Raw genomic sequence first — 15,325 nt, 5'->3', positions numbered from 1 at the left:
CAACTGATTTTGACTTACTTTTGCGAGTTCAGGAAGATTTTTAAAAAAATATGCCAGAATAATCACTTTTACTCAAAATACATCTTTTCCTGTGGTTTGGATTTTGTAAATGAATGAGGATATATTTGTAAGTATCATGGCACAAAATCCAACTCATTTTGACTTAATTCTGCTAATTTGTAACAAATACAAGAATCTTGATTTCCACTTAAATTTTCATAGTTTTTTTATTGTCTTGGGGGTTGAAAATTTATGAATGAAAGTGTGTTTATAAGTATCACGACAAAACAAATGAAATCATTCCGGTCTTAATTCGACTAATCTCTCTCGTGGACGAAAATATTTTCGTTTGCTCGTTTTCTTTATTTTGCAAACATATGGTTTAAAAATAGATGAAATTCTAATGAAAATTCAGTTTAATTTCGTGAGTTTAGTTTTATGTCGCACTCAGCAATATCCCAGCAATATGGCGGCGGTTTGTAGATAATCGAGTTTGGATCAGACAATCCAGTGATCAACAGCATGAGCATCGACCTGCACAATTGGGAACTGATGACATGTGTCAGCAAAAGTCAGCGAGCCTGACCACCCGATCCCGTTAGTCGCCTCTTACGACACGCATAGTCGCCTTTTATGGCAAGCATGGGTTGTTGAAGCCCTCTTCTACTCCAGATCTTCACGGGTCCCGAACACAGAGCTTTACTTCCAGCAACATATACAATACACTTAGAATACTAAGCCTTGAGATTCTTTTGAATTTAGGTATTCTATAAATATAACAAAATTCAACCTATATCTATGAAGTTCAAGTTATTTGTGAAAGCCCTAATCAAGAGTGACCAAACTCCAGTGACTATGCTGGGACACATTAATAAACGGTGTTGTGAGATCTTTAAACTGTATTGAAATATGTCTTGTCAATTCCGCTGACATTCGCCAAATGTACCTACCTAGTAGTTTTAAGTGTACCTACCCAGTTTAGCATGTTTCGTTTTAATAGTGTGGTCTCCATTTTTAGTAATTCCTGTTTGCCCGTCCCGGCTTTTCTTCGTCCGAGGTTTTATGGGGTATTCTCCTATTTGTCAGACCAGAAATAATCTACAACAGGGGTAGGTCACTCGCTTGTTTTCTTTACCATTTGTACTAATTAGTATGCGCCTTCTCATGCTCCAATGCACACAGTGACCTGATTCGTCTCCATCGCAACTTAGGCTGCGTTTAACAGTACTTCAGCCAGTTTACTGTATCAGTCGAAATCTTACAATGAATGAATGAATGAATGAATGAATGAAGAGCAAGAAGTATATGTGAATGAATGAAAGAAATGATAAAAGAAAGAAGTACATATGTGAATGAATGAAAGAATAAATGATACACCACGGCATGATACACCACGGCCACCCCTTCCAAAACATGCTAAAGAACGCAAAACTATCGTTAGATCACATGTGTTAACATCAGCTTGTTATTGTCTCCCTGGTCAGACGTAACAATTGTCAGACAGGTTAAAACAACAAACTAACTGGTTGACTGCACAGCTGCCTGTTGACGTAGTCTACCCACATCACCTACTTTACCTGCGTAACCTTCATCTACATCACCACCCTTAATATATTGAGCAGAGAGCACAGAAGGCCCTATAGCTGTAACCACTGAACCGTGGCGTCTCTCTGCTCCCAAGTTCCCAAGTGGGGGTGTGCTTTTCTACCTATTCCATTAATCTTTAAAACATCTAACAAGCTCAACGCATGCATTTTTTTACTCAAATGTGATGTTATACATATCATAAGAGTATTTTTTATGTGTTATTCAGTTGACAAATTATTATTTCATGATACATATATGTACAATATTTTGCTTCGATTCTGTAACTACCCACATTATGACAATGAGACCATTCTGATTTATCGAGTAAAATACGATTGTATAGTTTTGAGTTTGAATCTTGACATATTTTACCGGTTTGCCACTATTGCACTCTACCTTTTTAAAGGGGGTGTGCATATTTTGGTGGTTTTTAGTATTCCATCTATTCATTTGGATTTATGAATTTATTTGTTTTTGTTTTATTTTGTTTTTTACTGCTAGTGGGCCTGTTAGTCTGCTTTGATAACTGTAAATTTATTCTGACGTTTGACGAGCGGAACATGAAGTGTTGTTATCATGTATGTTATGTAATTATATTATTGGTATGGAGCGGCATTGATATGTATGTTTATGCTTGCCAATCCAGTCCCGATTACTTGAGGAGATTAGTTTAAACTATGGATTAACGTATCCATACTATTAATGTGTAATCATTATATCGGGCTATGAGGAATACGTAATGTAATCAAGATTGACTTTGCGTTTACTTTTCTATTTTTTAAATAAATTTTCACTATTTTTGCTACACTCGAACAGATTTACTTTGGCTTTCGTGATTGTGGTCTCTAAGTATTTTAGAAATTATGTTGTTGAGACAACTGGAACTGTTGATCTGCAGTCTTTCAAAATTCATTTTCACGAGATATATTCTCCCTTTTTACCAGTTCTCAAAATGAACATATAGCTGTTTACACAACGGTATCTTCCCGTCAAATAAGTAGGACGAAACGTGAAGCATAGCAGCGTTACTGAAGCCATAACTGATTGCCATAACTGAAGTTGTTAAAATGATCCTGAAAACATTCATTTTCAACATTCACCTTGCAAGCAATTTTACCAAGAAACTAAATAACTCATTACTAATGGAAGGAGTGAACTGAAAGCCCATTTTATTAACTGAAGGCACTGATTGAACTCTCTAAGACACGTGTCTTATTTCGTTTCCTGAGGACACACATTTTACTTTTTTAAAGAAAATCCGTGTCTAATCCCATAAAACAACACCGTTGTCACTACACCAAACGATTTTGACCTCGACCCAAAACAAAGGTTTAACTTACAGGACTACCTGTAAGATATCCCTTTCTTGATAACGAGTTTAACAGCTACGCCGAAATGCTGCTTACCTTATAAGAAGTTGTATATCCATAGAACTTTCGTATTTTTTTCCAAATGATCATGACCTGAACAGATTACTTTGTCAGAGACTTCATGAGTGATTTTCAAGTTCTAATCCACACACTGATTTCCACCTTTTCATCATTTTGACTTTTATCTCAGTTTGTTGAGTATCTCAGCATAACTCGCAAAGACAATGGAAACTGAGCGGAACGATGACGCTTTCTGTTTCTTCCGCCTACGACAATTTGCGCCGAAAAAGTCATGTCTCGTCCGCTGGTCTTGTTTATTGGAGTATAACAGCTGCCACTTTCAAGTATATTTTACTTGTCATATACAAAATTCATCCATGGATCACATTAGGTCCTTAGGGGACGCCAACTTTGAAATGAACAGGTGTTCGTGAGTGTATATGGATGAAAAAGACTGATTGCGCAAGACGCGCAGCCAAATATCTCACATTCAAAGGAAATCTCGAATTGATTGTTTTATAAGGCGTCGAGCTGACCGGTTGGTTTTGGTGTTGTGTATAAACCTCCTTTGCAAGAACTTTGTTAAGCATACCTGCTTTGTCCTTTTGTAAGACCTGCACATATTAGTCTTTGAAAGACATTGACATTTAGGAGCAGGTGCTCTGGAAAACCTTGTCCGACACGATATTCCTTCCAATTTAGTTATTGTGTGCATGTTGCATTTCAATTTTCCAAAATGTGCTTAAAACATATTTTGATTCTCAAAGAATGTGGTTCGTTTAGCAAGCAAAATATTGCTTTGATTAACACTTCACCAGTACTATACAATATTACAGAATACACAAAACCGGATACACAAAAACGACAAATTATAGCATTGTGATTAGGGGTATATGGGGTTATAGGAGTCCCTTTTTATCCACCGAGACAAGTCCTACACGCCCTGGTGGGGTGTGGATTCGGGGAGGGGGTAACGGAGATGACCAAGACACGCGTACTCCATACGCTATCATGGTCTTCTTTACTGCTTGAAGATCGACCTTAACTCACTGTGGTCTTTGATGACTTCGGTGAACGGAAAAGAACTTATTCACTGTGAAAACCAGAAAATAGTTGAATCCGTCCACGATTTTATCATAAAACACAAAGCTTCATTTTTAATTTTTTAACAGGAAACTAATTAACTTGTCAAAAACCTTCTCACAAATGTTCAGTGTTTCTACAAAGAGCTAGTCAGACACAACAAACCATAATTCTATTTTTCATGTTTACTTATATGATAGATGTATTTGATGTGATGATATGTATGCATATGTTATTATATGACGGTTCATATGGATGACGACACATGCTTCATTTATATTTTGTATTATATGCTGTATGGGTGATGTACTGTAAAGCTTGTTCACCAGTCCCAATCAGAGTTACAAAACACACAAAAATACAACAACATGGAGATGTGTGGAGAAAATAGAGACATATGGAGAACAGCAATGTCATACCTGAACAGAAATCATTCCCTCTATTGGTGAAGGCCGCGTGGGATTAGTTAAACAAAGAAATTTAGTCGACCATGCCTCCTAATCCTCTTACTCCTTAAACAAACGACTTGCCTGGGCTGTCTAAAATTGAATTGAATTTTTTGTAAATTCGATGTTTCGGGTATTACGTAAGGAGGTAATCAGGTGTCAACACTATGGCGTTCGACGCTCCGGACATGAAGGAAAACCAAATACGTTATAAAGTACAGTAATGTGGTCACCATGACCGAGGCAGACAGTCTGATGAGCACAGCTCATTACGGAAATCTCTTGTCTTTGGAGCTGCTCGTTGAGACGCTGAAGCCTTCTGTCAAGTTCTTCTTTATTCTTTATTGTGGCCACTGTGTCACAATATGCAGTTTACATTGCTCACAGACCCTCGATTCACGATGACGCCAACTTTCTCGACTACTGTTCGTGCGACGACTATCATTCAGGAATTGGTTCCACAGCTCATTCTTTCACCGAAGTCTTTGTGTATGTGTTTTAGCTCGTTAATTAGCGTAGAGACGAGTCTTCTGCTATTCTCAGGCATTCTCGGGCACAAGTTCTCCAAGGTAGTCGACGCTCCGGGTATCATTAGAACAGTGTTGGGCACTGTCACACTCCACTGCTTTTCGACAGTCCTGTTGTGTATTTGATAAATCTGGATTTGAACCAAAAGAGGATACCACCATTCTCATCGATGGATGAAATGGGATGAAGAAAACCCTCATACTCTTCATCACATTGTTACACCGTATTTACCATAACGAATGTTTAAATATCACTTTATGTAAATAGAGCATCAAAACAAGCTGAAACCATGTATTATATTAACATGGTACTAACTATAGTCGATTCGAACCACTGCTTTACAGTTCACTGACTGGATGCAGGCTTTTCCCACGTGGCGGGGTAAAACTTCTATTCTCCCTCGCAAGGCCACGTGAACCAATCAGAAATGGACATTCTTAAATGGGGTAGGAGAAATGTGCCCTGTACGTTCTTATGAACCTTGATCTTTCAGGTACATTTCATCAGTTGTGTACAAATAATGGTCTAGAATAATGCTTCAAACACTTTAATACGTATTGATGCAGGGGCTCCATATATGTTCTTGTTTACGTCCCGCTCGTCAAACGTCAGAATAAATTTACAGGTATCAAAGCAGACTCACTCGCTGGGCCACTTGCAATAAAAAACCCAAACAAAGCAAAAACAGGTAAATCAGTTAATTTAAACAAATAGATGGAATACTAAAAAACACCTAAATATTAGTATGCACGCCCCGTTTAAAAAGATAGAGCGCTAAAGTGGCAAGATTCAAACTCAAAACTATTCAATCGTATTTTACTCGATAAATCAAAATGGTCTCAATGTCATAATGTGGGTAGTTACAGAATCAAAGCAAAATATTTTACATGTTTATGTACGATTTATTTAGCAAAGCCAGAAAAATCCCCGACAAACACGGCCGCTTCTCCTCAATACGTGGGTTTGTGAGAGTGAAGGTACTCCCTACAAGGCTCACTCCCATTAGTCAACAAGGCGTCCTCCCATTTTATGTATTTTTTACTCGATAGGTACGGAAAATTAATTAGGCGATGTTGGTATGTCATGACTGGTTGATTTCTCATGATTAGGTGAATTGGGTATGGCAGAGTCGATATACCATGATCATAGGGGATTTAGCAACCATGTTGGAGTGAAGGAATGACAAAATTCTGTGATAGATTAATGAGAGTCTTTTTTAAACATTATGAAAATGGGAATGGTAAATTAACACAAAATGCCCTAGTCCTGTCCAGCGTGTCATACATATATATATATATCATAAAATAATAATTTATCAACTGAATAATACATAAAAGTACTCTTATGATTATGTATAACATCACATTTTAATAAAAAGATGCATGCGTTGAGCTTGTTAGATGTTTTAAGATTAATGGAAGAGGTAGAGAAGGACATTCCCACTTGGGAACTTGGGAGCAGAGAGACGCCACGGTTCAGTGGTTACAGCTATAGGGCCTTCTGTGCTCTCTGCTCAATATATTAAGGGTGGTGATGTAGATGAAGGTTACGCAGGAAAAGTAGGTGATGTGCGTATACTACGTCAACAGGCAGCTGTGCAGTCAACCAGTTAGTTTGTTGTTTTAACCTGTCTGACAATTGTTACGTCTGACCAGGGAGACAATAACAAGCTGATGTTAACACATGTGATCTAACGATAGTTTTGCGTTCTTTAGCATGTTTTGGAAGGGATGGCCGTGGTGTATCATTTATTCTTTCATTCATTCACATATGTACTTCTTTCTTTTATTATATCTTTCTCATTCATTCACATATGCACTTCTTTCTTTTATCATTTCTTTCATTCATTCACATATACTTCTTGCTCTTCATTTACATATACTTCTTGCTCTTCATTCATTCATTCATTCATTCATTCATTCATTCATTGTAAGATTTCGACTGATACAGTAAACTGGCTGAAGTACTGTTAAACGCAGCCTAAGTTGCGATGAAGACGAATCAGGTCACTGTGTGCATTGGGGCATGAGAAGGCGCATACTAATTAGTACAAATGGTAAAGAAAACAAGCGAGTGACCTACCCCTGTTGTAGATTATTTCTGGTCTGACAAATAGGAGAATACCCCATAAAACCTCGGACGAAGAAAAGCCGGGACGGGCAAACGGGAATTACTAAAAATGGAGACCACACTATTAAAACGAAACATGCTAAACTGGGTAGGTACACTTAAAACTACTAGGTAGGTACATTTGGCGAATGTCAGCGGAATTGGCAAGACATATTTCAATACAGTTTAAAGATCTCACAACATCGTTTATTAATGTGTCCCAGCATAGTCACTGGAGTTTGGTCACTCTTGATTAGGGCTTTCACAAATAACTTGAACTTCATAGATATAGGTTGAATTTTGTTATATTTATAGAACACCTAAATTCAAAAGAATCTCAAGGCTTAGTATTCTAAGTGTACTGTATATGTTGCTGGAAGTAAAGGGCTTCAACAACCCATGCTTGCAGTAAAAGGCGACTATGCGTGTCGTAAGAGGCGACTAACGGGATCGGGTGGTCAGACTCGCTGACTTGGTTGACACATGTCATCAGTTCTCAATTGTGCAGGTCGATGCTCATGCTGTTGATCACTGGATTGTCTGATCCAAACTCGATTATCTACAAACCGCCGCCATATTGCTGGGATATTACTGAATGCGACATAAAACTAAACTCACGAAATTAAACTGAATTGTCATTAGAATTTCATCTATTTTTAAGCCATATGTTTGCAAAATAAAGAAAACGAGGAAACGAAAATATTTTCGTCCATGAGAGAGATTAGTCGAATTAAGACCGGAATGATTTCATTTTTTTTTGTCGTGATACTTATAAACACACTTTCATTCATATATTTACAACCTCCAAGACAATAAAAAAGCTATGAAAATTTAAGTGGAAATCCAGATTCTTGTACTTGTTACAAATTAGCAGAATTAAGTCAAAATGAGTTGGATTTTGTGCCATGATACTTACAAATATATCCTCATTCATTTACAAAATCCAAAACACAGGAAAAGATGTATTTTGAGTAAAAGTGATTATTCTGGCATATTTTTTTAAAAATCTTCCTGAACTCGCAAAAGTAAGTCAAAATCAGTGGAATTTTGTGTCATGATACTCATAATGGCACTTTCATTCATTTACATCCTCCAAAACATTAAAAAGATGTATTTGGAGTGAAAAGGAAATATTTTCGCTCATGGGCCCAATGTTTTTCGCCCATGGGCGAGATGTTTTTGAAAATCGGTCTCAATTAGCAGAATTAAGTCATAATGAGTTAGATTTTGTGCCATGATACATACAAATATATCCTCATTCATTTACAAAATCCAAACCACAGGAAAAGATGTATTTTGAGTAAAAGTGATTATTCTGGCATATTTTTTTGAAAATCTTCCTGAACTCGCAAAAGTAAGTCAAAATCAGTTGAATTTTGTGTCATGATACTCATAATGGCACTTTCATACATTTACATCCTCCAAAACATTAGAAAAGATGTATTTGGAGTGAAAAGGAAATATTTTCGCTCATGGGCCCAATGTTTTTCGCCCATGGGCGAGATGTTTTTGAAAATCGGTCTCAATTAGCAGAATTAAGTCATAATGAGTTAGATTTTGTGCCATGATACTCATATATATATCCTCATTCATTTACAACCTCCAAACCACAGGAAAAGATGTATTTTTAGTGAAGGCAAATATTCTCGCCCATGGGCCAAAATGTCTTTCTCCCATGAGCGAGAGTTTTCAAAATTGCTCTCATTTAGAGGAATTAAGTCAAAATGAGTTGAAATTTCTGTCATGATACTCATAAATGTACTTTCATTCATTTACATCCTCCAAATATTGGAAAAGATGTGTTTGGGGTAAAAGGAAATATTCTCGCCCATGGGCCAAAATGTTTTTCGCCCATGGGTGAGATTTTGTTAAATAGCTCTAAATTAACGGAATGAATTCAAAATGAGTTGCATTTTGTGACATGATACTTATTAACATACTTTCATCCATTCACAACCTCCAAAACATGGGAAAAGGTGTATTTTGAGTAAAAGTAACTATTCTCACCCATGGGCCAAATGGTTTTCGCCCATGGGCGAGGCGTTTTGAAAAATCACTCTTAATAAGCTGAATTAAGTCAAAATAAGCTTAATTTCGTGTCAAGACACTAATAAATACACGTTCATTTATTGAAAAACTGCAAAGCCTGGAAAAAAAACCATGTAGTTTCAATGAAATTAATTATTCTCGTCTATGGACCAATATGTTTTTCACCCATGGGCGAGATTTTTGAAAATCGCTGTCAGTTAGCAGAGTCAAGTCACAACAAGCTGAAATTTGTGTCATGATACTTATTAACATTTTTCATTCATTTACAACCTCCAAAACATTTATTCTGGATGAAATGAAACACTTTCGCCCATGGGCGTGCCCATGGGCGAGCGAGTTTAAATTTTGAGTTTTCGAAAAAATTTTTTTTCATTTTTTCATCCTTAGCACACATACATAACAGCTGCCTGTTTAATTTTGCGAAATCCCTTGTGCGAGAGTGGCCACAGTGCTGAGAGTTTCTGGACTTTTGTGAGTCCAGAATTAAATTGTGACGTGTTATTTGTACATAGACAATATCTCAGTTACACGCGTAATCTCTCGGACAAAACAATGTGGACACATAAAATGTGGATTTGATCATACAGTTACAAACGTTTTGATAAACCTACTACTCAGAAAGCAGTCGCCCAAACACAGCAACCCTAAGGCCCCAAATAATAGTATGATGCCCGTTTAAACTTCGGGTGGTGAGGTAGCCTTGTGGTTAAAGCTCGTTCGCTCGTCACGCCGGTGTGGATTAGTCACACGGGTACATTGTTTGAAGCCTATTTCTGGTGTCCTCTGCCGTGTAATTGTTGGAATATTGCTAAAACGGCATAAAAGTAAACTTTCACTCACTAGCAGAAAATTCCCTATTTACAATGGGTGCCAGTGGATATGTCTTAGCTGCACTAGCTTACGACTGTGATAGCGCAACGATCGCTCTGCGGAACATTGCTCAGGACAACAGCCATACCACAGGTTGCCTAGCAACCGGTATTTCATTAAATCACTATATCTTGATATCAAACATGTTACTATCTGATCGCTAGGGTGCGACAACTCGTGGTGATGTAATGCAACAACCAGTGCATATCAACTCGCTTTTTATCAACTTTATGTTATCGATGATTTGTGATGATCAAACCAAGGTGACACTCCCTTCTCATTTTGCAAGATGCAAAAAGCTTCGAGACATGTGAACTGGCTCCCTACTCTTTTGAGAGACATTTGCTCAACTCCCAACATTGTGAATGCGCGATTGAGTTTCCTCATATTAAACACTGCGCTACCCAGAACAGTAAGTGTGTATGGTTGTTACGCCCATTTACAATATTTCAGCAATATCACTTCGAGGTACACCAGCAATGAGCTTCACACACTGTACCCTTGTGAGGCATCGAATCAGGGTCTTCCGCGTGACGAGTGAACGCTTTAACCGCTAGGTTACCCTATCGCCCCCAAATCACACAGTAAAGTCGACGTTTTACGCTTTTTAAACCATATTCCAGCAATATCAGAAACATATTAAACGCATCTCCATGTACGGATTCAATCCTGGTATTTCGACGTGACGAGCCAAGGTTAAAATATCGGATTTGATCCACCATCCAAAAAATAGTAAACGGACATAGGTCATAACCTTGAGCCATGCTGGTTTGGTTTGGTTGTTGCTCAACGCCGCAAACAGCAATATTCCAGCTATCCTTCGGCGGTCTGACATTATCGACCCTGGATCAAACAACCCAGTGATCATCATCTTGAGCATCGGTCTACACATTTGGAATGCAATGACATGTGTCAGCCAAGTCAGCGAGTCGAACCTGTTAGTCGCCGCTTACGACAAGCGTGGCTTGCTGAAGATCAGTTCTAGCCCGAATCTTCACGGGTCTCTGTCCATGTGCTTGGATAAATTATTGTCCACAGGTTAAGATCTGTTAAAGTTGGCCCTTTCAGTCTGCTGACTGTTCCCCTGTAGGAAACTGTGTAAGCTAGAATACGGCTTGACGTATTGACCATTTGTGAAGTCTTAATTTTGAGCGTACGTTAGGTTTGAAACTCAGGATAATAACGCTCTGCAGTTCGCTGTATAGAGTTAAGCCCCTTGAGTGTAGCTGGGGCTTATGCTTGTGGATACAACGGTCAGGTTTGTGCTTGTAGTATTCCTAGTTTTGTCATCAGTGGGTTTCATCAGAGATCCCAAATGCATTTCTTTCTTATGTAATGAGTAAGGGAGTTGGGTTCCCCACCCCTCTACAATATGTAGGCAGTATCATAGGGGCACCAGAAATGGGCTTCACATATTGTACCCATGTGGGAAAAAGATCCCGGGTCTTTAGCGTTCCGGGCGAACGCTTTAACCACTAGGCTACCCCACCGTCCCTTTTACTGAAGTAAGTTGACATGTTATGAAATAATAATTTTCGACGTGACATTTATCATTCACTAACTACAACTTGCCAACCTTACAAACATCAACGGCGCTGAGGCTTAACGGATGTAGACAGTTCATAACTAGATGTAGATATCCTTACCTCTAAATAAGCTTCCTCTAAGTTGAGAATGACGGTATAAAACCCATGTCGTGACGTTGGTCGCTCCGGAAGAGCCTTCACTGTCGCTGGCAGAAACACCTCCTGGCGATCATCCTTACCTGTTCCTTGAAACTGGCGCACTGTCACCTTGTCGCCGACCTGAAACGAGTGAGTTTAGTTTTAAGCCGCTTTTAGCAATCTTCCAACAGTACAGTGACCTGGGACACGAGAAGGGAATCACGAATGTGTCCATATAGGTAATCGAACCCGGGTCTTCGGAATGGCAAGCAAACGTAAACGCTACACAACCGCCCAACCTGAAACGAACACACCAAACGTATGTAGTGTTTCCCTGTTAGACCTGTGGAGATCCGGGTTAGAACCCAGTAACTCATGCTTGTCGTAATAGGCGACTGACAGGATCGGGTGTCAGGCTGACTGACTCAGTTGACACATCGTATACCAACTGCGTGGATCGATGCTCATGTTGTTGATCACTTGATTGTCTGGTGAAGACTCGATAACTTACAGACCGCCGCCACATATATGGAATATTGCTGTTTGCGGTGTTAACCAAACCAATCCAAACATTATTAGATCACCTGTACTTTGTTTCCGTGTTTTCCCTAGTTGTTATTCTAAAGTTTCGTTACATTTTAAAACTTGAAAAATACGAGTCTTGTAGCAATCCATTCTCATCCCAGGTTACTACACAATAACCACTTCACTATTTCATAGAAAAGTAGTGGCTCAAATAAATGATCAAAGAAAGAAAGTTAACTTGAAGGGTAAAAATTATTTCTACCCTAAAGCCCTTCAGTTTATTTCATCAACACGCAAGCGCTGTACGGTTTGGTAAATGTTTGAGAGAAACAAGAAGAGAATGACAGGAAAGTTCAACCGTTCCTTTATTATTTTCAAGTGTTCATCACCACAGCACCAGTAAAAGTTGGTGATGAAAATTGGAAAACATTAAAGGAACGCTTGAATTTTCCTGTGATCCTTTACTTGTTTCTCTCAGTATATTATAGTAGGCCCAAAAGTCATTATCTTTTATTGGTGTGTGTTATCGATCTGGAATTGACGTCGGGTAAATTCAAATTGTGATCGCTTTTTATGTTTTGAGGATGTGTTTTCTGTTGATGTTATTGATTGATGTTTCAGAAACACACGTTTTTAAAGTGTGTGGCATTACTGGCGAAAGCACAGACTGGGGTACATACATGGAGCGCTGGGTAGGGAATGGCCCCGTTTAGTGGTAGGTGGTCTTGCCCCATAACCTGCAGAAGACGCCCATCCGACACATGGCCCTGGACTATTTCAACAGGATCCTTTCTGTAGCTATGGGCGCATCCTGAAATAACACATCAACATGTAACAGTCATGAGTGAGAGGGGAGAGAGAAATAACATATCAACACAACCATTCAAGGGAGCCTAGGAACAGAGAGAGAGGGAGAGAAAGAGGGGAGGAAGTTGGCGAGGCAAGGGATAGAGGGTCGTGAGAGGATGAGAAAGGGGGAGCGGAGACGTGGAAGGGAGTAAGAGGGAAAGATAAAGAGTGTGTTGGAGAGGGTGGACTAGAGATAAAGGGATAAAGGGGATGGGCAAGGCTGAAAGACAGATGGGATACGAGGCGGAGGGTGAGAGAGAGCACTCTGTCTACACCTCTATGTGTCTGTCTTTCTGTCTGCACGTCTGTCTGTTCATCTGCACGTCTGTCTTTCTGTCATTATTTGAAAATAATATCCAACCTGTGAAAAATGTTTCAAAAGACGATAAGTACATTCTTTTTTTTCCCATTGCCCTGCACTATAAATATTGCAAAGCCAATAAAAACAATCTAACTCCTTAAGATCATTTTCAACAACAACAAACTCTACCTTTGCAATACGCCTGTCGCTCTGCACGTCTGCCTCTTTGTGCGTAACTCGCTGATTGTTTCTCGTCACAACACCTCAGTCTACAAGTCTACACGATACCTTCCCATCTATCCCCAAGACTCCACAATCACTCGTACTTATACGTTCATCATGTCCTTCTTCTTACCTCTTACAGAAATACCTTCATCCTGGACACGCAAAAGGACCTGCTGACCTCGAGAGGACTTTGTGAAGGTATCTTCAGGTTCACATTTCTCTGGGTGACCAATGTACAGACCATGCCTCTACAATGTCGTGTATAGATACGGTATAGAAGCAGCGATACAACAATTAACGACTATATCTTCTATAAGTCTGCAACCTACAAAACCTGAACAGTTACAAAACTGGAGACAAAATGTTTCGTACAAACAGAGGCAACAAAACGTTTTCAACATCCATAAGAAATGAGAAATTGAGATTAGAACTTAATGTAATCTTTCTACGGATTCTATTTGTGTCAAGAACAACATATATGAACATTTACCCTTGGGGATGTAAACGGCACGGTTGCGGGATTTGGAGGTTGTTTTCTGGACGACATGGTTGGTTGCTTCAATGCTTGTGAGCTGATTACGTCTATCTCTCTTGTGGCGAGAGATCGATCACGCGAACAGACCTCCACTCAGATGTGAGCGGTGTGTCTTGACAGTGTGGATCCGAATTACATATTTCCAGCTTGAATACACATATCTACAAGAAGGGGTTGTCCCACTTCGGTCGCATGTCTTGTTATCGCCTATATAACGATGGCATTCATTAAACAACAGTGCACACAAAAGAGCTGGTTTTGGATAACAAGAACGCTTATGACAGGCAATGTTACGTGATATATTACACTACCGTCTTACCTCTAATAGTGCGGTGTCTCCAAAACGTGTTATTTCAAAACCCGTGTGCACTGTGATGAATACTGAGTATGTTGTTATATTGTAACAGCGTGCTGAATAGAACCCGAACCTTCAGCGAGACGAGCAAACACTAAACCAGTTGGCTACCTCGTCGTTCATGTTCACCTCATGTGACTTCACTTTCTAAACGAACTGCGTCTTAGGTCTCAAGTGGCTTTTAGGGTAGCCTAGTGTTTAACGCGTGCGGTCGTTTCACTGAAGACCCGGGTTCGATGGGTACAATGTGTGAAGCACGTTTCTGGTGTCCCTGGGGGTGCTATGGCAGGAATAAAGAGGGATGTAAGACCACTCACTCACTCACTCTGATGTCTCAAAGCGAAATAGTTTCATGTCACGAAAATCTCAAGTAGATAAACTTACCGGAGACTTTACAAGCGAACCATAAATCTCTTTACTAATATTGGCTTCCTTCATGCACTCCAAGATGACTACAGAGAATCCTAACAGCATATCCACGCATTCAAGTGGTATCGATTTATTACACACTGACTGAGTAAAACACACAGAAGACTTATTTTCACATGTTAAGGATGTATAAAGTCTCTTCAAAATGTCGTTGCTTTGATGGGGTAACCTAATTGTTAAAGCGCCGTTACTCATCACGCCGAAGATCTGCTGTCGATTCCCCACACGGGTACAATGACGCCCATTTCCAGTGTACCCAGGCGTTTGATTACTGGAATATTGCTAAAAAAAACTCACTCACTCACTCACTCACCTGACACAGAGAACTAGAGGACTATGGAAAATGCATAAAAAGGCACTTTTAAGCAGTCTTATGACGGCCAGTTATTAATTCACATGA

The 15,325-nt window shown here is 39.2% G+C and overlaps 1 protein-coding gene across 1 annotated transcript in view; it reads right to left on the bottom strand.

Moving 5' to 3' along the window:
* The window catches only part of LOC137272861 (uncharacterized), a 76,784-nt gene extending 62,317 nt beyond the window's left edge, over positions 1-14,467 (bottom strand). The window contains exons 1-4 of the mRNA XM_067805268.1: positions 14,097-14,467; positions 13,737-13,854; positions 12,912-13,042; positions 11,689-11,847 (exon numbers count right to left, since the gene is read on the bottom strand). Of these exons, the coding sequence (XP_067661369.1) occupies positions 11,689-11,847; positions 12,912-13,042; positions 13,737-13,854; positions 14,097-14,153 (465 nt within the window). The 5' untranslated portion in view covers positions 14,154-14,467. The remainder of the gene's footprint in view (positions 1-11,688; positions 11,848-12,911; positions 13,043-13,736; positions 13,855-14,096) is intronic.
* Positions 14,468-15,325: the final 858 nt, after the last annotated feature.

This window comes from Haliotis asinina, chromosome 2 (genome assembly GCF_037392515.1).
Source record: "Haliotis asinina isolate JCU_RB_2024 chromosome 2, JCU_Hal_asi_v2, whole genome shotgun sequence".
NCBI lineage: Eukaryota > Metazoa > Mollusca > Gastropoda > Lepetellida > Haliotidae > Haliotis > Haliotis asinina.
Note: the sequence above shows the minus strand (reverse complement) of the source record. Positions and strands in the feature narration are given on the sequence as shown.